The sequence below is a fragment of the Fusarium odoratissimum genome, assembly GCF_000260195.1.
Source record: "Fusarium odoratissimum NRRL 54006 unplaced genomic scaffold supercont1.27, whole genome shotgun sequence".
Classification (NCBI taxonomy): Eukaryota; Fungi; Ascomycota; class Sordariomycetes; order Hypocreales; family Nectriaceae; genus Fusarium; species Fusarium odoratissimum.
In genome coordinates this window covers 228,453-254,505 of record NW_022158711.1, presented here as the reverse complement: position 1 = coordinate 254,505, position 26,053 = coordinate 228,453, and the positions used below count along the sequence as shown (strand labels likewise).

The 26,053-nt window shown below is 49.3% G+C and overlaps 9 protein-coding genes and 1 non-coding gene across 10 annotated transcripts; 6 read left to right on the top strand and 4 right to left on the bottom strand.

The window, feature by feature from the left end:
- Nucleotides 1-1,343: 1,343 nt before the first annotated feature.
- FOIG_12578 (uncharacterized protein) lies at nucleotides 1,344-4,850 on the top strand. Its single transcript, XM_031213491.1, has 4 exons — nucleotides 1,344-2,610; nucleotides 2,656-2,993; nucleotides 3,040-3,105; nucleotides 3,154-4,850. Exons 1-4 carry the CDS (start codon nucleotides 1,743-1,745, stop codon nucleotides 4,513-4,515), a joined length of 2,634 nt encoding a protein of 877 aa, XP_031056822.1. The 5' UTR covers nucleotides 1,344-1,742; the 3' UTR covers nucleotides 4,516-4,850.
- A 330-nt stretch (nucleotides 4,851-5,180) lies between these two features.
- On the bottom strand, nucleotides 5,181-6,098 carry FOIG_12577 (uncharacterized protein; the record flags this gene model as incomplete). Its single annotated transcript, XM_031213490.1, has 1 exon — nucleotides 5,181-6,098. One exon carries the CDS (start codon nucleotides 6,096-6,098, stop codon nucleotides 5,181-5,183), a length of 918 nt encoding a protein of 305 aa, XP_031056821.1.
- A 746-nt stretch (nucleotides 6,099-6,844) lies between these two features.
- On the top strand, nucleotides 6,845-7,402 carry FOIG_12576 (uncharacterized protein; the record flags this gene model as incomplete). Its single annotated transcript, XM_031213489.1, has 2 exons — nucleotides 6,845-7,130; nucleotides 7,182-7,402. 2 exons carry the CDS (start codon nucleotides 6,845-6,847, stop codon nucleotides 7,400-7,402), a joined length of 507 nt encoding a protein of 168 aa, XP_031056820.1.
- Nucleotides 7,403-7,854: 452 nt separating this feature from the next.
- Nucleotides 7,855-8,449, top strand: FOIG_12575 (uncharacterized protein; the record flags this gene model as incomplete). The annotated part of the gene is made up of 2 exons (XM_031213488.1): nucleotides 7,855-8,082; nucleotides 8,132-8,449. 2 exons carry the CDS (start codon nucleotides 7,855-7,857, stop codon nucleotides 8,447-8,449), a joined length of 546 nt encoding a protein of 181 aa, XP_031056819.1.
- A 797-nt stretch (nucleotides 8,450-9,246) lies between these two features.
- Nucleotides 9,247-11,573, bottom strand: FOIG_12574 (uncharacterized protein). The gene is made up of 2 exons (XM_031213487.1): nucleotides 10,866-11,573; nucleotides 9,247-10,809 (listed from the first exon to the last, which is right to left on the bottom strand). The coding sequence occupies exons 1-2, from the start codon at nucleotides 11,297-11,299 to the stop codon at nucleotides 9,408-9,410; spliced, it is 1,836 nt and encodes a 611-aa protein (XP_031056818.1). The 5' UTR covers nucleotides 11,300-11,573; the 3' UTR covers nucleotides 9,247-9,407.
- Nucleotides 11,574-15,960: 4,387 nt separating this feature from the next.
- On the top strand, nucleotides 15,961-17,244 carry FOIG_12573 (uncharacterized protein; the record flags this gene model as incomplete). Its single annotated transcript, XM_031213486.1, has 5 exons — nucleotides 15,961-16,110; nucleotides 16,160-16,535; nucleotides 16,583-16,700; nucleotides 16,752-16,816; nucleotides 16,862-17,244. The coding sequence occupies 5 exons, from the start codon at nucleotides 15,961-15,963 to the stop codon at nucleotides 17,242-17,244; spliced, it is 1,092 nt and encodes a 363-aa protein (XP_031056817.1).
- A 148-nt stretch (nucleotides 17,245-17,392) lies between these two features.
- Nucleotides 17,393-17,482, bottom strand: FOIG_12572. The gene has a single exon. It is a non-coding gene; the product is annotated as a tRNA-Glu (tRNA).
- A 1,433-nt stretch (nucleotides 17,483-18,915) lies between these two features.
- Nucleotides 18,916-20,479, top strand: FOIG_12571 (uncharacterized protein). The gene is made up of 2 exons (XM_031213485.1): nucleotides 18,916-19,230; nucleotides 19,291-20,479. The coding sequence occupies exons 1-2, from the start codon at nucleotides 19,078-19,080 to the stop codon at nucleotides 20,116-20,118; spliced, it is 981 nt and encodes a 326-aa protein (XP_031056816.1). The 5' UTR covers nucleotides 18,916-19,077; the 3' UTR covers nucleotides 20,119-20,479.
- Nucleotides 20,480-21,719: 1,240 nt separating this feature from the next.
- Nucleotides 21,720-23,317, bottom strand: FOIG_12570 (uncharacterized protein; the record flags this gene model as incomplete). Its single annotated transcript, XM_031213484.1, has 4 exons — nucleotides 23,072-23,317; nucleotides 22,447-22,996; nucleotides 22,219-22,395; nucleotides 21,720-22,183 (listed from the first exon to the last, which is right to left on the bottom strand). The coding sequence occupies exons 2-4, from the start codon at nucleotides 22,919-22,921 to the stop codon at nucleotides 21,720-21,722; spliced, it is 1,116 nt and encodes a 371-aa protein (XP_031056815.1). The 5' UTR covers nucleotides 22,922-22,996; nucleotides 23,072-23,317.
- A 999-nt stretch (nucleotides 23,318-24,316) lies between these two features.
- On the top strand, nucleotides 24,317-25,980 carry FOIG_12569 (uncharacterized protein; the record flags this gene model as incomplete). The annotated part of the gene is made up of 3 exons (XM_031213483.1): nucleotides 24,317-24,645; nucleotides 24,698-24,892; nucleotides 24,940-25,980. 3 exons carry the CDS (start codon nucleotides 24,317-24,319, stop codon nucleotides 25,934-25,936), a joined length of 1,521 nt encoding a protein of 506 aa, XP_031056814.1. The 3' UTR covers nucleotides 25,937-25,980.
- Nucleotides 25,981-26,053: the final 73 nt, after the last annotated feature.

The following is a 26,053-nucleotide window of genomic DNA, read 5'->3' as shown; positions in this document are numbered from 1 at the left end:
AAATGGGTTAAGGACAATGGTCAGGACGAACCTTGGGCTCCCATGAGCATGTCGGAGTGTCTCAGACTTGATCGGGATGCTAGTCATCATGGCGATAACAGAGAAGATGGCTGCGATGCTCAAATTAGCTTTTTCGAACATGATCGTGGCTGAGTATTGCCGTTCATATGTATGATGTAGTTCCCTGCACCATATGGCGTTTTTCTTATCAATTTATTAGTCTTTTAATGTCTCTGAAATCTCCCTCATTCTTGTTCATTTATGCTGTTTGCTTGGACTTTCGCCTCACAACTTGCGATCCATTCGGATTCACCCCCTTCGGATTGTATCGTGAGCCCCATAGAGTCTCGGGCATTCGCATCATTGTAAACATATGTTTGTTAACAGGGTAAGAATAGAAAGATCCATAGAATCCGCGATGCCAAGGTACATTTGTTGATTGATAAAAAATGAAAGGAAGGTGGGGGGGGGGGGGAAATAAGATATCGCTCGGTACCTAAGAATAATGAAATGAATCTGGGAATAGCTTCAATCCGTCCACGCTGCAATTAGTCCTCATGAAATTGACGTATCCTAAACCCCGATTGGCCGTTCGCCGAGATCCCACTTAGCTCATAATTTCGTCTTGGCTCCAATCCAGCTGACAACCCCTGCTGATGAATTGCCGCGATGCCCAGAAATAAAACAAGAACCACTAACAATTAAGAGTGCGCATCGTGGGGATACAGCGGGGAGAATGGGCCAAGCTTAGCGTGGTGCGACAGCGAACTCCCCGCATCTGCTTGTGACACTTGCATCACGAGTTAACCCAGCCTCAATCATATCATAGCGCCCACCAACAAAGTCGGGGGAGGGGTTCTAGACGTGGAGCGGTGAGACACCAAAAAGGCGCGTGAGCAACAGGGGTCCAAATTGAGGTGAAAGGGTAGGGTATCACATGCAGTAGAGTCGAAGCAGGCTGCGATGACTGCGACAAAGGAATGGATGGAGTGGACTAAACATTTGAGATGAGACATTTTGCGAGATCTACAGTGTCAATTCGGCAAGCTTATCTCCACTGTCACATTGACCGTTAGCGACCACCATCTTTGATCTCGTGCACCAAGCCAAGATGCACCCAAAATCTCAGCTGCAACGCCCGTATCAATTGAAAGAGTGTTTGCGATACCTGAATGCGCCCGCAATTGACTTGACTACCGTGACACAGACGCAGACACAATCACAATCACAAGCCTTGTTGTTTCACCCGCCAAGACCATTCTGGACTGTTCCCCAACTTCCCCACCGAATAACCTCTAGCCAAGCACTGTACTTTATCGGGCCACGACACAAAGAACAGAACAGAACAGAATGTCTGATGCAACAAATCAGTTGTCATCCACCGAAATGCGACTAAATAACAGGAAATTAACCTTGTATGAAGTACCCACTGCGAAGGTTAGAGCGGTAACGCGAGAAAAACGGCTCTTGGACAAGGGCGATTTAGGTTTAGCGTCAGCACCCTCCATTACGACAGCCTAGACCCTTGGCTTTTTCCCCGCCCTGACCGCCCGCCCTTGGAAACAGTCACCAACCTCCACCTCCGTTTCATTTCATTTCATTTCATTCTTCTTGAACCCTCGTCCCCCAGACACAAAAAAGGGCTGACGGTCCCTTTCTTCTCCCCTCCTCTGTCAACCTTTCACCGTCTGCACCTCGACCCATCGACACCGAAAGCGACGCGAGTGTACCCCCGAGTCGCCATGTCCTCCACTGCGACGGCTGCAGCGGCTGCCGCCACGGGCGCAAAGCCCCAGGGCGGAATCATCGAGGGCCTCAATCCGATCCACTACAATCCGAAAGACCCCATCTCGCTCTTCATCGTGCAGGCCATCATCATCGTCGTTTTCTGCCGCCTGCTGCAATGGCCCCTCTCCAAGTTCGGCCAGCCGCGTGTCATCTCAGAAGTCATCGGCGGCATCGTCCTCGGTCCGTCTGTGATGATGCGCATCCCTGGCTTCAAGGAGAACATCTTCCCCACCGAGTCCATGCCCGTCCTCAGCAACGTTGCCACCATCGGTCTTTTGCTCTTCCTCTTCCTCGTCGGTCTCGAAGTCGATACGCGCATGTTCAAGTCCAATTGGCGCGTCGCTGTCAGCGTCGGCCTCGCCAGTATGATGCTGCCCTTTGGTCTTGGTGTTGCTGTTGCCTGGGGCTTGTATGAAGAATATGGCGACGAGGGAACCATGAAGGATATGGAGTTCGGCACCTTTGCTCTCTTCATCGGAACTGCACTCGCCATTACCGCGTTCCCTGTCCTCTGCCGTATTCTTTCCGAGCTTCAAATCCTCGGAACTTCGGTCGGCGTCACTGTACTTGCTGCGGGCATCGGCAATGATGTAGTTGGCTGGGTTCTTCTCGCTCTGAGTGTCGCCCTCGTCAACAACGCCAATGGCCTCACAGCGCTCTATGTCTTTTTGACTGCAGTGGCTTGGGTCCTCTTCCTCGTTTATGCTGTTCGCCCTGTCTTTCTTTGGGTCTTGCGCCGCACCGACAGTATCCAGAACGGTCCGTCCCAAGGCATCACGACATTGACTCTCCTTCTTGTTTTGGCCTCGTCTTGGTTCACTGGTAAGACCACTCATTCCACTCGCTATCATGTCTAACAGATTCTAGCCGCCATCGGCGTCCATGCCATTTTCGGTGCTTTCCTCGTCGGTCTCATTTGTCCTCACGACGGTGGTTTTGCCATCAAGTTGACCGAAAAGATTGAAGATCTTGTCGGTTCTATACTTCTACCGCTTTATTTTGCCCTCTCTGGTCTCAATACCGATCTTGGCTTGCTCAATGATGGTACTACCTGGGGCTATGTCGTTGCCATCATTGCATGTGCCTTCTTTGGCAAAATCATCGCCGGTACACTTGCCGCCCGTCTCACCAAATGTCTCTGGCGAGAAAGCTTCACTATCGGTGCCTTGATGAGTTGCAAAGGTCTTGTAGAGCTCATCGTGCTGGTAAGTTACTCGTCGCTGGCGCAACGCATGGAGCTAATAATTCTAGAACATTGGTCTTCAAGCCGGCATTCTCTCCCGTCGAACCTTTACCATGTTCGTCGTCATGGCAGTAGTAAGTATTCTCCTCTTTACTCATCCAATTCACCGCTGATTGAGTTAGGTTACCACCGTGACAACCTCCCCGCTCACCAGATGGCTCTACCCTGTCTGGTATCGCCAGAAGGTCGAGAAGTGGCGCCGAGGAGAAATTGACTGGGATGGAAACCCTCTCCAGACTGAAGCTCAAACTTCTGAGCACAAGATGGAAGAGGCTCTCGACAAGTCTCAAACTCATCGCCTCATTCTTCATCTCCGCCTCGACGCCCTTCCTGGACTCTTCAATCTAGTATCGCTTCTCGGAGGGTCTCGAAAGACTACCCATGCACTTGCAGACTCAAGCATCGAGGCCGTCGACTCCACTTCTGAGGAGAAGACCCAGCCAATTCCCAATCGCCCTCTCGAAGTTCGTGGCGTACGTCTCATGGAGTTGACAGATCGTACATCCTCAGTCATGCAGTCTGCCGAGCTTGATGAATTCGCTTCCCGTGATGCTGTCTTCTCCGCGTTCCAGACCTTCTCTCGCCTCAACGGTGTAGCTGTTGCTGGCCAGGTCTCCATCATTCCTACCAACGCTTACGCAGAGACCATTGTCAAGTATGCCGAGGAAGCCAGATCTGACTTTATGCTCATTCCCTGGAGTACCTACGGAGGTCTGGCCGAGGAGAGTTCTGCTGCTGCTGCTGCCTTGACCGAGACCGGTAACCCCAACGACCGCTTCTTTAGCAGAACGTACATCGACTACGTCGCCGCCGCTGTTCAACGTTCAACCTGCACGACCGGTATCTTTATCAATCGCAATCCTCACAGCGATGCTTTGTCCAAGAAGCCAACTCTGACCCGAACCCGCACTGGTCTGTCAGTTCACAGCGCCCACGATGGCGCTATCATCCAGAGGCCTGTCGACCAGCGCCAGAGCATTTTTGTGCCCTTCATCGGCGGCAAAGACGACCGCGCCGCTCTCCTCTTCGCCCTTCAACTTGCTCACAACCCTCATGTCTCAATCCACGTCATCCATCTTCACTTCAACGAAGACGAACATGATGCTCACATGACCCCCGATGGCAAGAATATCGACAGTGTCCCATCGGCCAGCGACTTGGATCTCCTCAATACCGCTAAGAACAACGCCTCCGGCAAGCTTGAGGGCCGTGTGACCTTTGTCGAGATCTCCGTTGACTCAGTACGCAACCTTCCTGACCTCGCCGTCGCTCACGCTCGCGAGACCGTTGGCAAGTCTCGTCTGAGCGTTGGCGATTTGATCGTCGTTGGTCGTGCGCACTCTGTCTTCGACAATCTCCTCGCTGAGGACTTTGGTGTTGAGAGAGACTTTCAACGAACAGTTGGTGTGCTGGGTGATAGGTTTGCTAGAGCTGGAATTGATGCTGGACTGTTGGTCATTGATGATAAGCAGGGCAACGTCTAGGCTTTGGATAGAAACTGAGATTTGGTTTGTTTTCAATTGGCATTTGAGATTGGATATTGGATGAGGATTATGAGTATTTGATTTGTTATTAAGATATACCATATTTGGCGGTGTTGGATACGATTTATGAATACATACTTTTTTCTTCTTGAGCTGCTTGTTTGAGTATAAAATGTTGTGGAGTTTTGTATGGTCTGTTGATCTTGGGTACCGATATGGACACGAATTTCTTGGATATTTTGATACATCTGAAACTTGATGAAGATGTCACCCAGTCGCTAGCAAGCAAGAAACCTCTTGAAGTTAAACTAAGGTTCCAAAGATGCGTGGTCTAAGGTCCTCTAAGCCTATATTAGGTTGTACTAAATTTACCTAAACTCAGAATAGAGGTCCCAAGTCATCTTGCCTCCCTTGCCAGTCTGCGAATCTCAACGTCGATGGATGGACTGGACTGTAGTGCTACTTGAAAGAGTCTTCCTCGCAATGAGACTTTTTATTTCAACCCGTGATCAGCCACTTCGATGCTATGAACTATGTGTCTGGATGCTAACTAGTCATGAAAGCCATTCCTCCAACACCCACTGTAGTCTTTCTTTATCAACAGACTGTCCTACCTGCCACCTAAAACGCATTTTAAGGCCAGATTGACCTCGAACTACCTCCATTCAAGACATGTCATCCAGCTTTCGCTTCGGAGCTCCGGTGGTCGACAGAATACTCAGAACCAGAGCCCCAGTTTCCACCGCCTTTTCCGCCTTCTTGTCTAAGTGAGCTACCTCGCTGCGCAGGACATTCATCTCTTTCTCGACCTTCTTGTGCCCGCTGAGTACCTTCGTCTCGATACCGGCCGCGCGCTGTTGACAGCTTGTTGAGTGCTGGGTAAGCATTGCTCGAAGTGCTTCAAGATCCTTCTTGACGTTGTCGATTTGTCCTTGTGCGGTTTTAAGCTGTTGAATCTCTTTTCGGAGGGTTTCCATGTCGCTTTTCGTCTTCTCTAGTGCGCGCGCTTGTGACGCTTTGGACTCGGCTAATTCTTTCTCAAGATTGCTGACGTGCTTTCTTGTATCTTCAAGTTCATGGTATGTCGAGGCTAGGCGCATCTCGAGTGAGTATATTCTCGGGTTAGTGCCGAATTCGTTCAGGTCATCTGGGAGATGTCCTTTGATAGCAGCGCTGAGGCCATTGACCGGTGAATTGTCTATTGCCTTCTTGATAGCCTTTGCTCGCTCCTCAATGCAATCTTCGCTGGGTGCCGTGGCAACCTTTCCGTAGAATATGCTCTTCTGGGCTTCGATGGGGATGAATTTGGGATACATGATGGCGTCGGTCGGGAATTGGAGGCCCCAGAGATCTGACATGTCTTCGCGAATAGATTGGAGAAGTGGATGACCGGGGCCGAGCCAGACAGCCAAAAAGAACCAGTAAGGGTAGTAAAGCTGCTTTTTGACGCCATTTGTTCCGGTAAGTTTCTGGTAGGGCATCTGGGCGGTCACCTCCGCTTTGTCGATAGACCCTTTGGTCGAGGTATCTTTCCACGTCTGCACAACAGCCTGCTTGAGCTTGACGGCAAGATCAAGTGCCATTGTCTGCTCAACTTCGTTGAAGGCAGCGATGATGTTGTCAAACAAGCGCTCGGCGTGTCGCGTTGCATAGACGGCCGGAACGTCAAGCCGATGCAGTTGAGTCTTGGACGGCGCATTCGAGAGTTTTACGAAGTCTCTTTCCTGGAATGCGTTAGAATCTCAGGCCAAGGTTAGATAGTGATAAGTACTTGGACTCTTTCAGAGCCATCGTGAGGACGAAACCTAAGCCCCTGTCGATCTCGAGGTGGGCATCGCCTAGTCGCAGGCGTTCCAGGCATCGGCGTAGGCTTTTTATGCCTGGAATAGATATTTGAAAGGTGCAGTTTGACTATTTTAGAGTAATGCGCGAGTAACGGTTGAGTTAGGCGATGCTAAATATACGTTTGATGTTTAATGTTTGATATTTGTAATGTTAAAGATGCAAGCACGCTGATGGAAATCAGTTTGCGCAAAGAAGGACTAACAGGCAGAAATAGATTTGGCGAAAGGCTCAAATATGAATCGTCTCCCTTCAGCGCGCCGAGATCGCATCCTTCTCTCCTATCTTTTAAAACACCAACCGCACTATCTGATTCAGACCGACATCAAGCTCAGACTCAACTCACACGGCATCCTACTACCTACCTCACACTTCCTTCTCTATTCCTCTTCTGAGAACCTTCCATTACGTTCAAAGCACTTCAGTTCTTCCCTTCCAATCATCCCCTCTACTTTCACATTTTCAACCAACGCCTTCGCTAGACACAATGTCGTCCCAGAGCTCCAGCAGTTCCTCAAAGGATACTTCCAAGAAAGAGTCCTCCGAACTGAAGAAGCTCCATTTCGTTGCCTCCTTCGAACACCAGAAACTTCTCGAAGACGTCAGCAACAAGGCCTACGACCTCGGCGTCAAAGCCGGCCGTGAACAAGCCAATCCACCCGACGACGAAACACAAGCCCTCATCCTCAGCCTCACAGACCGCAACGACGAGCTGGAGAAGCAGATCAAGGACCTTGCAACCGATGCGCTGCTGGACCTTGCCAAGGACGTTCGTAAGTACACTTGTCCTACTGTACATCGCAGAGGTCTAATCACAGACTCAGGCAACAATGTCACCTCAGCCCATCGCGCCGTGAGCTCTGCGACTCATGCTGACGGTCTCACACGCAACTACTATCGAATTCTTAGAGAGTCATGCAGTGAGCTTTCAGAGCTGGAGGATAAGTGCAAGGAGCGGGTTGACAAGATCTCGCGCGCAGCGAACAAGAGAGTCGGAGGCGCTTTGAAGCGTGAGGATCTCCCCAAGCGCCCGTTCCTGGGCTAATGATAAGTGAGCTATGGCGATGGGGTTCTAAAATGGGTTTTGGGCAGGCGAATACTTTTGTGCTGGTACAGGACATGGGGAGAACTAGATAACTAGATAACTACGTCCAAAAGACGTTCAACCTCGAAGACATTTGCGTTCTCTTTGAAGTTCTCGGCTTCATGCAATCTCACGGTGAAACGTTGTTTCGGCATCCAAAGACTCCTGCGGCACTTGACGGTTCTCTTCGTCTGATTCTCACGTTGCAACTGAGTCCACGGCGTCTCATTACCGTACCATCATGCTCTTGTTCGAGCCATCTCGACCCAGCACCGGTTAACAGTGGCAACGTTCACTTCTTCGTATGCCCCCACAATGCACCCAGAGCATCATCCCTTGTCAACCCTTTTCTCATTCTTCCTCCTCGCTTTTCCCCAAGCCCTTCATCTTCACCTTCACAAAAGCTCATCACCATGTATCGTAACATCAAACTCAAGCGCAAACCTCTTCCCTCCTCCCGTCTCAGGCCATCATCTTCAGTCTCCGATCCCCTCCCCTCTTCCTCACCTCCCAAAGTCCAACCTGTCGACTCAATCCGTCGCTCCTCCGAGGACTGCCCCATCTGCAAAGCCATGCTCGTCAACCGCAACGGCAGCCTAGCGCGTCACATTAAACGCCATGCAAAACTCGCCAAAATCGAGGTACGAACTCCATCCCTCTCTTTACCTCCCTTTTCTAACTTTTGATCAGGCTCTGAACATCGAGATTGATCTTCCACGGATGGACGCCCCTGACTTTGACGTCGAGCTCGCTCAGAAAATGTGGCAGTCGGTTCCTGCGAGACGTCGCGCAACTGGTGGTGTATTCCTCGATGGACCGCTCGCTGGAGAGGGTTTCTTTGAGGGGATGCCCAGTGTTTTTCTCCCAAATGGACGGGTCAAGCCGAAGTGGGCGTGGATTAAGAAGGATCTTGATTCGAGAGTTGGACGTGGTCCGTTGAGGGCTCTCAAGAACGCGAATGCTAACACCGGATCTGACCTTGATAATGAGGATTACATGGGGATCTAGTGGGATGTTGAATTGCCTCTCTTGTACGAAATAGTCAGTGAAGAAAAGTTGAAGGATTGTTGCCTACGGGTAGTCCTAGGGCAACAGGTACAATCGTGGTTTCCGCGTTATTTCCGGAATTCAAGCTGTATTCCATATTCGCACTTCAGCTGCCCCCATCTCGGACACACCTCATATCTTCAACCAGTCCGTCAACGTACAGCGATTCAACCGCTCAACAAGGTTCAAAATACGTAAAATATCTCATCAACTGTCATAACATTCCTTTTCATAGCATTATCAGATGTGAAGATAGGGAAAGATGAGAAGCAAGGCGACGAATAGCTGATTAACTTAGTACCTGTAAATTGTATCCTTGTCAAGTCCAATACAATACTTCATTATATCAGGATCCTAAAGTTCATCGTATTAACATGAATGTTGCGTTGGGCTTGAGCTCTGTCCCTGTTTCGAAGGGATGGTGTCGTTGGTGAATAGGAACCCCGTCATGTACATATCTGCGCTTATCTGTTATCGCAGACCCGCTGGCCTTATCGACTCTATCTGGTGTCTACGGCTTGTAAAGCACCAACTCTACTCAGAACATGACAAGATAAAGGGCATTTCAGCCTCTGTGTCAATGCTTATTGTCTCAGAGGGGTCGTCTAGCCATCAGCCTTGTGTCCATGAATTCTCAATTCGAGCCAAAGTCAACGAGCCTTTGATAGTGTAAACATCAACCCGTGAAGGTAGAACAAAGGCTCAATTGAATCATTCCTACTACCAGTAACAGTAATGTTAAATGCAAATATTACTTCTCCAAAGGCAGTTCAAAGACCAAACAGATTTCGTCACGTCAAGACACTCAAACGGTAAAGTCATGTAATATGTATTGACATTGCTCAAACAGGCAATCCTAATTATAGACTATGGTGGTATCTCAACTAAAGCGATAGCAATTCTTACAAGTGGGAGGTAGTCACATCTTCTCAATGTCCCTAGGAGCAGCAGGCTCCTCGTGCTCCTCCGCAATCTTGTTCTCCAGGGCGTTGGGCTGGTAGGTACCCTTGTACTCAGACGCCTTGAGCATGTTCCACTTGTCCTCCTCAGCGTCGAGATGCTTGAAGTTGAACCAGAAGGCAACACCGCCGACGAAAGCGATGACGGCAACGACGACGTAGTTCCAGACGAGGAGAGGGTCGCCGGAGAGAGGGGTGAAGGCCTGGCCGATGGCGGAGGCGAAGGCGGACATGAAGAGGTTGACGGACATGACGAGGGACTTCATGTTGTCGGGGGCCTTGGAGTAGGCGTACTCGTAGGATGTGACGTTGGTGAAGATCTCACCAAGACCGATGAGGATATAAGGTAGGCACTGAGCCCAGACGTTGATGTCTGCGGGAGCACAATCTTTTCCGTTGGCATACTTGCCGCAGGGGCTCTTCTCATAAATGAAGTGCTGCATAACAGCCGATGCAACCATGGCGAGGGCGGAGATGATGAAACCGACTGTCATACGCTTGATGGGGGTGAAGGCGATACCCAGCTTGCGGAGACCAGGGTAAAGAAGGTGATCAATGATGGGAACCATGATGACGATGGAAATGGGGTTCAAGTTCTGAATGACATCGTTGGGAACACCGTTGAGAACCATGGTGGAGGCCTGAGTGGTGAGGTTACCAGTCATCTGGTTGTAAGCCAGATGGAAGACAGGCAGGTAAAGGAAGACCTTGCAGGCCATCAAACCACGACGGACCTCATCGACCCAGGCATCATCGTAAGTCATCCAAGCAGGGCGCTGGTCAACGGGAATCTGAGAGGGCTTGGCGTGCTCCCAGTTGAAGCTGAAGAAAGAGCTGCGCTTGCGGACATAGAAGAACATGCGCAAGAACTTGGAGAGGACGGAACCAGTGGCGGGCTTGAGCTTGTACTTCTTCTTGTTGAGGGCGAGGACGATGGGGGCGACGAGGAAGAAGATGGTGGGGATGAAGAAGGCGAGCCAGAAGGAGTGATACTTCTCAACGTAGACCATGGCGATCTGGCCGCAGACAGAGCCAATGTTGATGGCGAGGTAGAAGTAGAGGAAGACACGAGTGTTGGTCACGGCGGGGTCGACAATAACACGCTCGCCGTTGCGGACCTCGACACGCATCTTTGTGTCCTCATTCTGGTCAGCGAGGAGAGGCGAGACGTTGGCCTTGAAGAAACCGGTTCCGACGCAGAGAACAATGAGACCGACGATGAAGGCACCAAAAGCAGGATCCTTGCGGACAATAACAGTGGGAGAAGAAGCAGCGACGAGGATGACGTGAGCGCATGTAGAGACGGCAATGGCGATGTGAAGAGTGAGGAAACGACCGAGCTTGGCATCTGCAATCCAGGCACTTTGAGAGCGTTAGCAAAAGCAGACAACAACGTAGAATGAGAGTAGGCGACTCACCCGACAAGAGGCATGAGATAGGCAAAGAACTGGTTGAACAGAGAAATACCCTGCGCAGCCTTGGGTCCCATACCAAGCGCACCAGCCTGAGCCTGAGGATCGTTAGGATCAACGGGCGCACCCGTGTTGGAACCATCAGGCAGCGGCTGCGCGACAAAGTTTGTGTACAGAACCGCAGAGCCATAGTACGAGAAGCGCTCGCAGGCCTCTACGAAGGCAATAGTGTACATGGCCCACTTGATCTTTCCCGAGACGCGACGCAGCGTCTGGAGCTCCTCCTCGGTAGGGAGCTCATCGTCAGAGTCTGAGACGGATCGCTGGCGTGTGACGTCGATGGAGCCCTTACCCGCGATCTGAGGGATGCCGTGCGTCTCTGGGTCGGCGAGACCAGAGCGGGCGATAGCGTCTGTGTCGAGGTGACCTGCGGTGGTCATTTTGACGATCTTTCTGTGAAAAAGAGACGGAAGAGGGTTGAGAGGGATGAGAAGCCTGGCTCTGGGAGTGAGGGGGGATGCGAAGGATAATTATACATGAGACGATATCTACGGAGTAACCCAACAAGCAATCACTCCATTATGGGTCCCCTTCTGCCCCCCATTGCCACCTTCTCAAAACCGAACAAGTTGACGATCCCGGCTTGATACAGACGTAGCGAAAAACCCCAGAGTCGCAGGTCAAAGTAACCTTACGCAACAGAGTTGTTTAGTGGGGACAGACCTTATCTGTGGGCGGGACCAATGAGGGAGGGACGTTTTGACAAAAGTTCCTTGGGGTTAGGCCACATGCGGGGATTGGCCCGAGCACTAGTTTGTACGGGATCGGTCCTTTTGCCATGAACCCCAACGGGGAAGGTCGACATTCTCGTAACGTCGGCCGAAGACGAAGTGGAGGTTTTTGTCTGTGATGCTTCTGTTTTACGTTCTCGAACATTTCAGACGGTAGTACGGTATCTCTCTGACCCAGAGAAGTGGTTTGCTATCAGGGAAGAACCTGGTAGACGGATGCCTAGAACTGCAACAGTAACATTAAGCAATGCAAATAGTTCATTCAAGATGCCGTGCGCGTTGAAGTGCCTCGGCTTGGACGTCGGATCTGGGCGTCTTCCGGCTCCGAATGTTATGTCTTGGCTGCGATTGGGCCAAGCCACCAGCTGCGGATAACGATCCCGACAGTGTGGCGTCTTCAGCTGCCAATACGCCAAGAGTGCTGAAGCCAATTCGCCTCGCTTGGCTTTACAATTGGATGCTTGAAATTGCCATTGACAAGATCAACGTCGCCTCTCCGTTCTGTAATGGAAGGCAGCGTTGAGTGGTGGCTTGAACCTGTCATCGGGGGGCTTGGCGGTGACATTTGGGGTGGCGAGTGTCGCGTGCTCGGTCATGACTTTCACTTCTCTCAGGTCAAATTGCATCGATACAATACGATATTTTGCATATCTCATAAGCCCATATATCAATCAATCATCTCATCTTATTGGAATCCTTCTCCAGCTCTTCAAAATTGCCTGATCTCAGCATGTCATTCCAACATGTCCTCCTTCGACCTCCTTTTTACCCTAAAGTTCATGTAACCGTAACCTTCCTAAAGCGGTTAAACTGGTTACAGGTCTGGGAATACGCTACCCATTATTCCCGGACCAGCTAAACGAATTTTCACTGCTGCCGGTCGAGATCAAGTGGAAGAAGATAGTGGCAATACATTAATTAGATATTGAATGATGCGATAACATGCAGTGCACGATGCTACCTGGCAAACACTCTGCATGCAAAGATGCCGCATTGCTCCTGTCAAATTGACGAGGTCCCCAGTCCCCACTGAATTAACATTGAAGATAAACATCAGACGCACGCATGTCCCCGTCCATGTCAACCTCGTAAAACGGATCTCGTTACCTCACAGATTCAACACTCAGCTTCCCCTTTTGGCACTTCTCCAGATAAGCTTGCAAACAAGGTTCTCTCCTTCTTTGGTACGCGTTTGCGGGGGAACTCTATTTATTATGTAAGAGTTGATCACCACCAAATCTTACATTACCCAACCGTTTCTTTACTAACGTTCTTCGCGCGTTTAATAAACCTGCCAAGAAACCTACACGCGCGTGGCGTCGGAACTTTTGACGCAGCTCAGCGGCCCCACGGACTTTTGGAACCCGCCAAGATTGTAGAAGTCCCCCCCTGCAGTGCAGACCCGGCCAGAAGTTCCCAGTGCAGAGGACCCTTTGCTTAGCGCCTCGGACTCTTTTTTCGTTTCTCCACTCGAGTTTCTCCAATTTATCGAGTAATGAAAACGTTTCCCCCAGATTTTTTTTTGGGGTTTGGAACATGGTGCAAGATACAGTTGAGATATCGTGCTTGACACCTTGTTATTATCTCGTAATTTAGATGTGAAATGCGGGTTGATTGATTGATTGATTGATCTCTTGAGGTCAGTGCAGAGCCGCAGCCAAGATTGCATGTCGTGTGTTTTGACAGGCCAGGCCAAGACGGGTACGATAGGCCATTTTCTCGGCGCCGAGTGATAATTCTCCGTTTGGGAATCGCACGCAATGTCCCTTGGCGTTCGGGTTTCGGATTTAAATTCATGATGCATTTCTTGGCTATCGTCTTGGCGCTATCAATCGCGAATGCTACTGAATAGGCAGGTCTGTAGCAACTCTCAGACCTGTCTCATGATCAAGTATGGAATCCTCATTACACATGTCAGCATCACTTAATCCCTACTGAATCACAAAGCGTGTCTCCATCCAGGAACTGTTTACCCCCGGCACCAACCTTATCCCAAAGGGTGGATTGACCCGCTGGAGGCCGTGTCAATCATGGTAAGGAGCTTGCAACGGTCGGCCGCGATTTGCCGCATCATGCTCGGACTCAGCGCGTGATAAGCGGGCTCTAGAATGGGAGATCGACGACGTATGCCTTATCGCGGATGTCAGGTTGCATTTCCTAGCCCTACCGCATGGTCTGATTCTGGCTACCACCGAGCTTTGCTTTTCTCGATCTGGTTCTGAAGATCTTGATTAGCCTATTGCAGCTTGCCACTTATCTGTCACATTGCCCTATCGCGATCGGTGCATGTTTGATGGATTGTATGGGTGCGTCTGGACTTGCATGGAGGAGGATCCTGCAAGCACGGAATTTCGATCCTTTATCACGGACTACGCGACGACTGACTTTGTGAGTTGAGTGCTGATGGTCGTGTCGTTATTGGTAAAGAAAGAACCAGAGTGCTTGTTATGTTTGTGTATTATACTCATAGATCGAAGCGTCTTCGATACTTTTTTTTTGTCTCTGCGGCATCAAGACAATAGACATGGTAGGTTACCATTGGTCAAATCTGAGCAAGCTCATCGACTTCAATGCCTTTAAACGTTATCAACACAAAGGCTGGGACAAGGTTGCTGACGGATAAAGGAGCTCTAAATGGTGCATGCAAGTCCAGCAACTTACAGATAGTCATCTTTATCCCCACGTGATAGCAGACAGATTACCAAATATATGGACGATTTCCCTAGAAAGACTAGCTGGTCTAAAATCAGGACATGAATCTTAATGGCCGTTTGTCAACGACGGCCCCGGTAATAACTTTAGCGTTGATGGTCGATAAATGTCGGAATCCAGGATACGACACTATCGAAGGATTCTAATGCCAATGAACAGAGTAAGCACCGAGAAAGGTTCGGTGAAAGATTCAAGTTCCTGAAATACTTAACACTTAATATAATATCATAGCGCCAAGTTATACGTAGCTTTATCCAGGGCTGATTCAATCCAACGAGCACATACTGCTTACCTGAGAAACTGGGGTTATGCTACGCAGAAGCTTTAAGAAGGCTCAACGTGGCGGCAGTACTAAGAGATCAAAGAAAGGCTGTAGTATAAAAACATGTTCTTTATCAATGACTGCATGCGCGCAACTGCTCCCCGTACCCGAAGACAATTGCTTGTCTGCTGATGAATCGAAAAAGCTCGTAATATCTCAACAGAACCTCTCATACCAGCACAGTAAAAGACATGGTATTTAAACAATGACACCTTACCTCTACAGTCATTTCTCCGACATATTGATGTATGGCAAGTTTCATGCTGAGATTAATCGTTGACAGCTTTTTCTGGTAGAGCCAGAACCTCGCAGGAGAGAACAACACGTGAGAATGTTCTGTAAATCTGTCCTGGGGGGTTTGCATCTTCGTGCCATCGTTATACACGACATCATTTATATAGATCCCCAAGATGCATATATGAAACCAATTAAATCCACGATCAAATTCCGCGGTGGGGGCTCATTGCATCCGCTTGTAGGGCTCTAGCGTGGATCAACAACGGGCGTAGCGCGGAGCATCTCATCCAAGGTTTCTATTGTCACCGACGCCACAATCGTCTGGACCCAGACAATGGCGGAATGTACGCCGTTTCCGTCACACCTGAGAACGAAGATCAATTGAAACGACATCATAGAGATCTAAGTTGCACTGGGCAGTGGAATTTTAGCCCGCGCAGATTGGAGCGTCGCCTCAATGTCGTCGAGAGAGCTTTAACACTTGGAGCTAGATCACTCCTAGCATCGTTGAATATGTACAGATCTCAGATCAGATCATCTTGGCAAGCGCCTAATGTACCCTTCATAAAACCATTGCCAGCTCGCCATGATCCTTATTCCAATTACCTCGACAAAAAAGTGCCATATGAGCAAACTGGCTGAGACCACCCAATCGCGCTCCCCCCTGCATCAAGCCACGTCAACAAAAAAGGGTTAACGCCGTACGAGATGCTTGCTCAGAAACATTAGAAATAATCGTCCCTGCCGAATCCGAATACCAGGATTGCTATCCGATTTCCTGGGTCTGGTTGGAATGCTGGGTGTCTGTATGAAAAGCATTGGCATTTCGCCATCTCGAGTCTAGAATAGCCGTTTTGGGAGCTTGTAAGCTGTGCTTGTATTTATTCTGTGTGGCTTGGAGAGAGATATGTTGGTTCTGCCTTTTCTATTCATTGAGGAAATTATCTCAATGGTTGCTTTTCTTTTCTCCTCTTCGCTGACTGGACTCAACTGTCAGGTTTATAAGTTACAGCACATATTCCCCAGAGAGATAGTTGTTATGGCGATCAAAGGGGAAGGACCTTGGGTCATTGGGGCGATGTGGTCTTTGACGGCTGTTGCTTTTATCTTTGTCGTGCTGAGGGCGTACACGAGAATCTTTGTCGTCAAGTCATTCGGCGTCGACGACCATGTCTACAATCTAGCCTTTGTAAGCTGCGCGACACTATACCGACCTGAAGTCTGCTGACGTGTAGTAGATATTCCTCCTCCTCGACACCATCTTCACAACCGTCGCGGTGGACTACGGCGTAGGCCAAAACATGAGCGATGTCATCCAGAACAACCCCTCCGACTTAGCCCCAGCGCTCATCTTTGAAGCCGTCAGCCAAAGCTTTGCGATAGTAGGAATGAGTTTAGCGAAATGGTCACTCGGACTCTTTCTGCTTCGACTTGTGAAACAGCAATGGCACAAGGTGGCTATTTGGTTGTCCATGGCCAGTCTCATGTGCGCTTCCATCACTGTATGCTTTGTGTACTGGCTCCAGTGCTCTCCGCCGAATTACCTCTGGGATAGGACTATACCCGGTGGACGCTGTACGGTGGACACGGCTCCTGCGTCCATGTTGCTCTGCAGTGAGTTCCTAATGTGAGCATGCTGAGGATATAATTAACGCGGGTAGTTCTTTGCGTTGTGGTGGACTTTTTCCTTGCTGGCTTTCCATGGTTGTTTATCTGGGGGTTGCAGATGAAGATGAAAGAGAAGATTGTCATCCTCAGCAGTCTCAGTCTCGGGGTCATGTATGAACAGCCCCCATCATGTTTCTTCAAGTCTGACTAACGATACTCCAGTGCCGGAGCGTTTGGCATCAAGAGAACCCTCGAGGTACCAAAACTCAAGAGTCCCAATCACACCAGTACGTTTTCCTCGAAGGATGTAGATCATGACTAACATCGATCAGAGGACCCTGTCGGCCTAATCGTCTGGTCCGCCGCCGAGATGACCGTAACAATGATCTGCATCGGCATTCCCGTCTGCAGACCTCTTTACAAGAAGTATCTCAGCAAACGGAGTTCTCGCAACAGCAGCAAGTATAGGGAGCAGAACTCTGGCGCACCATATCCTCTGCAAACTATTGGTGGAAATACAATGTATCCAGCCCAGGTACAAAAAAAGGACAGCACGTCTGAAGCTTCGGTGAAAGAGTACGAGAGAAAGGGTGTCGGAAGTTTATATACCAAGAATAAGATCTTTACGAAAGGGGCTGAGAGGGGATATGGTGAGAATCAGAGTGAGGAGGAGATTCTGGGGCCTGATTTTCGGAGGAGTCAGGAAAGATGTTGAGGCACGCTGCCGCTGGAATCAATAACTTTGTAATATATATAGCAGGGAACAAAAGGTCATAGAGCATACGCAATTAAGTAATAGTAGTAATAAATAATCCATACACTACTGGTAGCGGGACGTTGTAATGAAAACGGGCAAAAAGAAACTCCGGTACAGGGAATCGAACCCTGGGCTCCGCGGTACTGATCCCTCAGAATATGAGAGCGCGAAATGTTAGCCACTACACCATACCGGATGTATTTGATGAAGTTTCAACTCTCTTTTGGGCCCTATTGAGGGCTGGCAAGTCAGAACAGACCCTCACCAACCCCCTCGCTCTATAGGGAAGCCTCAGCTCCCATTATATCATCTCTAAACAACACATCTTAAAACGTTCTAAAGAATTTTCATAGCGCCGATAAAATAGCCGGCCTCCGACCAAGACCTGCGAACGCTATTGCCTAACAAGCTGCATATTACAGAGGCTATTAGCGATAACGAAGGTGGAGCTGACCTGACGCTGCGTTACGCTTCTGGAGAATCATGGTGGATTTTGGCAGCTCCAAGAGTTTTACATCGCCGTCTTTTCGTTTGAAACAATTGGTAGTCGGCTTCCACAGCGCGATGCTTGGTTCTGAGGGAACGAAGGCTGTTGCCGACCAGATGACTTTTCGTTGTCATGCCTAAACGAGCCTAATCTCGAACTGGACCGGCTCTTGTCTCTGTTTACATGCCAACAGCGTTATATAGCAACACAATTGTTTATTATGGCGACACTCTGTCCAGTTCTATCATTTCAGAGCAGGTAGAGGTTATTTCTTTTTAGCATCGCAGGTCTGGATAAGTGCAGTGCTGGCTCAATTGATCCTCAAAGGCTTGCCTGTAGGATACGCGACGTCATTCATTAGCATCTACGTAAGCGTCTTCAATCGGGCAAGGTGCATTTCGGGTGGAGAGGTAGCTAATGAAATAAATCCGCTACGGCCCGTGACCCTGGGGAAATCTTAAAAAACCATTCAATTGTCATGTGTGACTCGAATTGTTTTGAAGGGAGGACTCATTCCAGTGATATTAAAAAAGTCAGCCTGAAACTGCGCAGCCTGTTTCACTACGCCGCTGATCACGATTCAACCGCGCCTCGGGCCCTTCAAATAAAATTCCCGGATCAATAGACAATAAAACGGGAACGACTCCAAACAAAATCTCCATAAAAGTCATGCGATGAAAGTTTTTACACGAGAATAAGTGTCGTAATTGCCCGAGAAATATTCGAGATATTGTGTAAAAAGGAATAAAATCAGGGACAGGAAAAAGAAAACCCTGGCTTCGAGGCTCGTGTCAGCATTGCCCTTTGGTCAATGCTGAAAAATCTCATTTCCCAGCACACTCATTCCAACAATCGAGATCCTTCCGTTTCCCCAAGAAATAGCTGCGAGCCTTGCTTTCTCGAGTCAACAAAACAAATTGTCAAGGATGTCGCTGTCAATTCAATTCGCCCGAGAAACTTGTGTCATTCCAAGTGAACCAAAATCCCCCCTTGGGCATTGAAACCCAACGCGCGCAGCAATTGCATTCACTGGGATACCCTGAGATTTTAAGATTGGCAGGCCAGGTACACGGACCATCTCATTGGCAGAATCCTTGGAACCCCCTGCAGCAATGGCCAAGTTGGGCACTGTTTGGGTTTACCATGGACGCAGGGACCAAAGAAAAAAAACACGACGGATAATATTATATCTAGGGGACTGCGCAAGCAAGAATGGAAGGGGTTCTTGTTGCATCTCATACCATTTGAACGCAGCGGGCGAAGTCTCTAGTCGCTTTTGTGAGAGAAAGCAAACTGTGCAGACCATGGCGCAAAGACTAAGCTTCGCCCAGCTTGAGCAAGCTGCACTTCACATCATCCGTCTCATTGCCGATATTCCCGGCCTGGACAACACCAAACTCGCCGTCATTGGCGATTTGGCTGTCGCAAAGTACCTCTCGCGCCAGAACCGCATAGCAGTACGTCTTCCCTCAATTGCGACCAGTCTTCCGCATCGACTAACACTTACCTCTTCTCAGAGCATCGACCTGGTCATCAGCAAATCCTCCTCCCCCGGCCGCGTCAAGAAGGAAATCGTCGGCCACCCGATCACCCCCCTCGTCGAAAAGTCCGGCACCGTTCTGTACCGCCACACGAGCGGCTGGGAGATCGAGGTCAAGCTCATCCCCGACTGGCTCAGCCCGTACCTCCCCGACTCAGCGAAGCGCGTCCGCGACGTCACCAACGAAGCGACGCTCCCGTACACGTCGCTCGAGGACCTAATCATCTTCAAGATGGACGCCTGCGGCCTGCACGAGAACGACAACAGCAAGCGACGCGACGCCTGCGACGCCGCGGCCCTGCTGGAGCTGGCCTCTGAGCATGGTGCCCTGCGCCTCGACGAGGACAAGACCGAGCGTGCGGAGGAGGCGCTGGGCGACATGGTTGAGTTCTCGGACGAGAAGGATAAGGGCTGGTGGCAGCGTTGTCTGGGCATGGTGAACGACAAGCCTCGCACGCCGCAGGAGATCCTCTCCGACATCGCCGAGCGTCCCCAGACAGCATCATCGCGCTCATCCATCCACTCCTCCATCTCCCGCGCTTCATCCTACGCCAGCACGACATCCACGCACTCGTCCACATCCTCCATCTCGTCGACCGCTACATGCGACGATAAGTGCCCCAAATCTCCAGCCGAGAAGAACGGCCGCCCTCGCAAGATGAGCGTCACCAAGAAGACGTCGCGTCACAAGCGCCACACATCCATCGGCGCGTCTACATCCGTCAGCGCTCTCGACGCGCACATGCACCGCCTTGAGCTCGATCGACCTGCGTCGCCAGGCATTGCTCTCACGAACCGCCTCTAATTTTCTTTTTTGTTTGTCACAATGTATTGGAGTTTTGACCTGTAAGCTTGGCTACTTGTACATCATAGGATACCCTCGATTCTTTGTGGTTTAGCGTGTATTTTATTATGTACGAATTGGCGGGACATGTAATTGTAAAAGTTTGGGCCTGGTTTAAAAAGTTTTGGAGTTGCGATGGGAAAATGAATGGGGTCTTCGCTTCGTGTACATGTTTTGGTGGGTTAATTGGATGTAAATAGACCTTCTTTACTCTAGATTTTCTTTGTCAATTAATTGCAAGCGGTTTGTATTAGTTTTGTTGCGTCTTCTGCCTTGGAGTGGTGATGCGACCTTGATGAATTTTACTGTCTTACTCTGGTTGATTGTTTTGGAGATTGACCACGTGCTTGGATCAATGTTGCTGTGACGTCGCATTGCAATTACCTTTGCTGGATATTTGCTGATCAAATTAATATTAACATTTATTTATTTTTATTGTGTAACGGATTCCCCTATCAATTATGTTTGTTGTCGGTATTCGACGCGCAAAGTTGACTCACGATCGAGTCATAGGGTAGTGACCGAGTTTTAAGACAAAACATCACCAGCCAACAACCATGGGACTGCAAAGAAGCAGCACAACACGTCTGTACCAAATAACACAGCGAAAGAACATGGCCACCCGTAGCTCAGTGCTTACTAACCTCCCTTGGGTTCCCTTGGTTACTCAATTCAATACCAGCGCCTTGTGATTTTCCCGTTGTCGCGAGGCGTAACCAGCCACCTCGGCACCGATACGACCAAAGATCTGTTCATTCAGGGAGGCAGCCATAGCTAAAACCTTGACACATGGGGCTGTCCGCTGTCGCATCCCAGCGCTAGAAACTTGGATCTTGTTTTAATTAAAAACATGCCGAAATCCACTCCCGAAAAGCTTGTGACCTGGGGATCCTTGCCTGGAAATAACAGACCGAGGTCGCGTCAATAACTTTGGGCTGGTCGGGCCGCAAGCTCGCCCGAAATATGGGGTTCCGGCTCTAAAGCATTTTTGAACTGTTATTCCCGCTATAAAGGACGAGGCGATCCTTAACTTACCCTCGAGAATACGTAAGTAAACCAAGACCGCGCTTTAAACACCACTGGAAGTCCGATCGAAAGTATATGTCTTATATCGCACAGCGATGATATGTAGTCTCATTTCAATTAGCGCAAGGCGAGCTTCAACTCTATCAATCTGCCCTTGGATGAAATGGGGAATAAACCGGAGACATCTTGTCTTGCGCGGAGTGGATTAACTTCAACCACTACGTTTCTCAAATCTCGACAAGTCCGCTAGTCGAAAAGTTTCCATTCATCTGAGCGTCCTGGGTAAGTCCAGAATGGCACTACGCTCAATTAGGAACATCCAGAGAACGCCAAATTTACACGACAGATGAGAATACGGATGAGACGCATAAACATGTTGACTTGACCTCAATTCAGAATGTGAGAATATTAACAAGATGAGAATAATTGAGTAGAATAGGATGTATTGGTGTCTTTAATTGAGTACGCTGAGGAGCCCTCCCATCCGCTCTGACAGCCTCCATCATTTCATGACGACAAGACAGTCCTTTATCACTCTACCGCTTCTCCGATTTTGAGTCCAGTGACCCGATCTCCCAAATCAGTACCCCATCAACAGTGCGAGGATTATATAGGGTGTGTTCTGCCCGGCCGTCGCCGCCGCTACTCTGTTCGCTGACCTTGCCGCCGTGTCCAGCCTGGCCTTCACAGTCGCTGGCTCGCTTGGTAGGTGGAGACACATCGGTGTGACCCTGCTCGAGCTGTCCAAGTCCGCTGGTAGACGCTCCGAGTTGCTGGTTCATGTCACCGTCCTCAGATTTGATGGAGTAGCTCCGATCGCTCCGATCACTTCGTTGCTCATCCATGAAAAGAGAGCTTTCCTCACGATTGGCATGCTTATTGGTAGCGTTTGCGACATAGGGAGAGGATGAGGTCTGGGTTTGGGTGGCTTGCTCTCCAGTGTTGCCAGGTGAGGTAACCCCAGAGGAGTTGTGATAGGTTCTGTTGGGTAGAGCGCCACCTTCGTCGTCAGGGACAGGCCCCAGTCAGGTTCACCATCGTCTACGAGGCCGTTGACGAGAAAGACATCGCAATCGTTTCTGAACTCAGCGAGCTCCTCAAACATTTCGTTCAGACAATGCACTAGAAGTTCATTGTTGGGGAAGCGCTTCTTTTCCTTCAACTCAATTAGAAGACGAAGCAGTTTGTGTGCCACCCATCCGGTATGCTTTCCTGCGTGCATGCTTAGTTCGATCAACGGTTGGAGGGACTGGAACAACGTACTGGCAAGGCCAAGCATGTCAACGTGACGATCAAGGTCCCGAGACAACTGTCGGATCTGAGAATCAGTTTCGTACCTGGTTTCATTAATGCAATCCTGAGCATGAGTCTCAGCCGCGGCGACTCGAGCGGCCGCATCTCTCTTCAGCCTTTCAACGGTCTCTGCAACCGTCTTAACCATTTGCGCATTGCGAGTTTCAAGGTCAGAGGTGTATTGAGCGATACGAACATCAGCATCGGTCTTGGCCTGAGAAACGTCAGCCCTAGCCCAAGCAGCACCAGCCTCTGAGGCATTGAGACGGGCTTCGAGTTCAGCGATGATGGGACCGGAACGCGCATGGGCTCTGTCTTCTCCGATTCGGCCGCTATAGTCCATCAAATCTACGACCATATTGCCGATACGCCTGGCATGCCGCTCGAAGGGAGAGTCACCGACTCCGGCAGACCCAAGAAAGGGATCCCTGTTGTTGGAAGCCATGGTGATGCTGGGCCCTTGCCGAAGGAGTTGTGACCCTGCGCGGACTGTCGGGTGTTGTCCGGTCGCACGATGCAGCTATAACCAAGAGTTAGTCGACCAACAATAAAGAAAGAATCATGAGAAGCTTGCGCAATCAGAGAAACTGTTTACCTTTGTGTATCGCTTGTGAAGCGCGATGCGAGTGGTGTCAGGATGAGTCCTGTGATGTGATGTGATGTGATGGTTGGGTTTCCAACTGTGGATAAACTAAGCCGTGCAAGGTTTATTGTTGGCAGGTTGCGTAGGGCGTGATACTGAGCGGTGTCGAAGCGTCACGTTTCTTAATAGTAGATTCAATGCGTGTTAGGCTTGATCAATGTAAAGATGTTTTATTGATGGCTGGCGAGCTAAGTCCTATCTAGTGCTAAAAGGAACGTGTATATATATCCAAGTGGCTCACGGTCGAGTGAGCCTGGCTCGCCGTGAGTCGTGAGCCGGATCGTGATCCCTTCGTGAGCCGTCTGTAAGGCTCACGGTCGGTTATGGGGTGCGAGGCGTGAGTCGGTGTGTGATTAGTGAGAAATTGGCGGGGCACACGTGACGTAAGCGCTCGTTCCTGTTAGGTCGTAACATTTTTAATCTTTTACGTTTAATAATAAAGAATCAAGATGACTTCTTATATCTGAGGTAGTTATAATAAGATTATTAATTAAGTTATTATAAAAACTTATTATTTTATTTAAATTAAGAGACGTAGTTTTATCAAGGCTATATATATATTATCTTCTAAAAGCTAAAGTTAATCAGGATTCCTTAATATACTAGCTTAATATATCCTATTAAGAGATTATAAGCTTTAACTATTAATGAATGATGCTGATGTTAACGGTCGCGGCGGGATATTTCTGTTGTCAAGCTGTTGATGGGCTTCTTGGATAAAAAGACGAGCTTGAGAATAATCCTCAAAAGACAAAAAGAAAGCTTGAGATTACCCGAAGGAAAGACAGAGATTTGCAGGACAGACTGCCATCACCTCCAATGCTGATCTTGCAATATTACAGTCAAAAGATTCAAATCCCGTGGTTTAGTTTTCTCAAAACACGGCATCCAATAACGTGAGCCCCGATGCGAGTTGTCCCATCTTCAATTGCCCAATCAAACACACGGGAAAGCGGATGGTCCCGCTCATAGCCCCAAAATCTGACAGTAACCAAGTATGGAAGAGGCACGGAGGTAATGCTGATGCTAAGATCAAAGACTAGTGATCCATGTCAGACGTCTTAGCCCAAATAGTAGCGCAAGGTAGATTAGCCCGTCATACTTAAAAGGTTATTCTACACGCGACCGGACATTAAATACCGTGTTGCCCTCTACAAGATCACTCCATACCAAAGCCTTCTTGCTTCATCTTTCAATATGTCTATTTCTCTTGTCCTAGTCACTGCAATTGTGGCATCGCTATCCTTTTTCCTTGTCAAACATATACAACAATCCAAGAACCCCCCCTTGCCACCTGGCCCCAAAGGTCTACCACTCTTAGGCAACATCCGTGATCTCCCACCACCCGGAACACTAGAATGGCCTCACTGGCAGACCCACAAAGAGAAGTACGGTCCAATAACTTCAGTTTCTGTGCTTGGACAGCATTTTGCCATTTTACATGACAGACAGGTCATTGTGGATCTTCTCGAGACGAGAGCGATAAAGAGCGCTTCACGCCCCAAGCTGGTCTTTGCTGGGGATATGTAAGACGCATGTCTACAATTGTATTTTACTCATGCTGACGAGCTGTTGTAGCGTTGGGTACGATGGCGTTATGGGCTTGATGCCGTACAATCGAACCTTTCGAATGCATCGCAAACTCACAGCCACCCAAGTCAGCTCCAAATCCATCACTCGATTCGAGCCCATTCAAGAACTAGAGATCCTCCGACTGTTGAAGAGAATCTACCAAGATCCTAACAGCCAGAATCTTCCAGACCATTTGAACCAGTATGTCTTCCTCATGGCTCCCGAAGCAGATGCTCACAAGGCTATAGGGTATCCGGCTCCATCATGCTCCGCATCCTGTACAACTACGAAATAGACCCCAGCAGAAACGACCACATTGTCACCATGGCTAATCTCGTGATGGAAGAGTTCTCTCAAGCTACCACTCCAGGTGCATGGATGGTAGACTTCATCCCTTGGCTTCGATACCTTCCAGACTGGATGCCAGGCGCTGGGTTCAAGAGGACCGCCAAACTCTTCAGACAACATCTCTTACAAAACGTCCAAGACCCATACAAGTACGTTAAAAAACAGATGGCTCTTGGCAACGATAACGTTTCCTACGTCGCTGGACTCATTAAAGATGTTCACCGCAAGATTGATCCAGTGGAAGAAAGCATCATCGCATGGACTGCAGCTTCGATGATGAATGCCGGAACCGACACCACTGGTGCAACACTTCTCGCCTTCTTCGCAGCCATGCTTCTCAACCCCAACGTCCAAAAGAAAGCTCAAACAGAAATCGACCGCGTCATCGGAGACTCACGCCTCCCCTCATTCTCCGACAAGCCAAACCTTCCTTATATCAACGCCATATCCCAAGAAGTCCTCCGCTGGCACACCCTCGCCCCAATGGGTTTCCCACACATGACGACTGAAGATGACGCATACGGCGGCTACTTCATCCCCAAGAACACACTTCTTTTCCCAGCGGTAGCATCTCTCACGCACGATCCTGAAATCTACCATGATCCAATGGAGTTTAAGCCTGAACGATATTTTGAACCGTATAAGGAGCCTTCCCCGATGGATCTTGTCTTTGGGTTTGGGAGAAGAGCGTGTCCGGGACGGTGGATCGCCGATCAGACCCTGTTCTTGAGTATTGCGCAGACGTTGGCGGTATTTGAGATTAAGAAAGCGCTGGATGGTGAGGGGAGGGAGATTGAGGTTGTTTATGAGCAGTTGCCGGGCGTTATTTCTCGTGTGAAGCCATTTCCGCGTAGGATTGTGCTTAGGAGTGAGAAGTACAGGAAGATTTTAGAGTAGATAGATTGAGATGTAGTTGAATTTCATTGCAAACGCGTCGTCGGTATTTTGCTCAGTAATGTCCTGCAATTTCAGTATTTCCAAAGTGTATATGAAGAGGGTGAATTCTGAGCGATA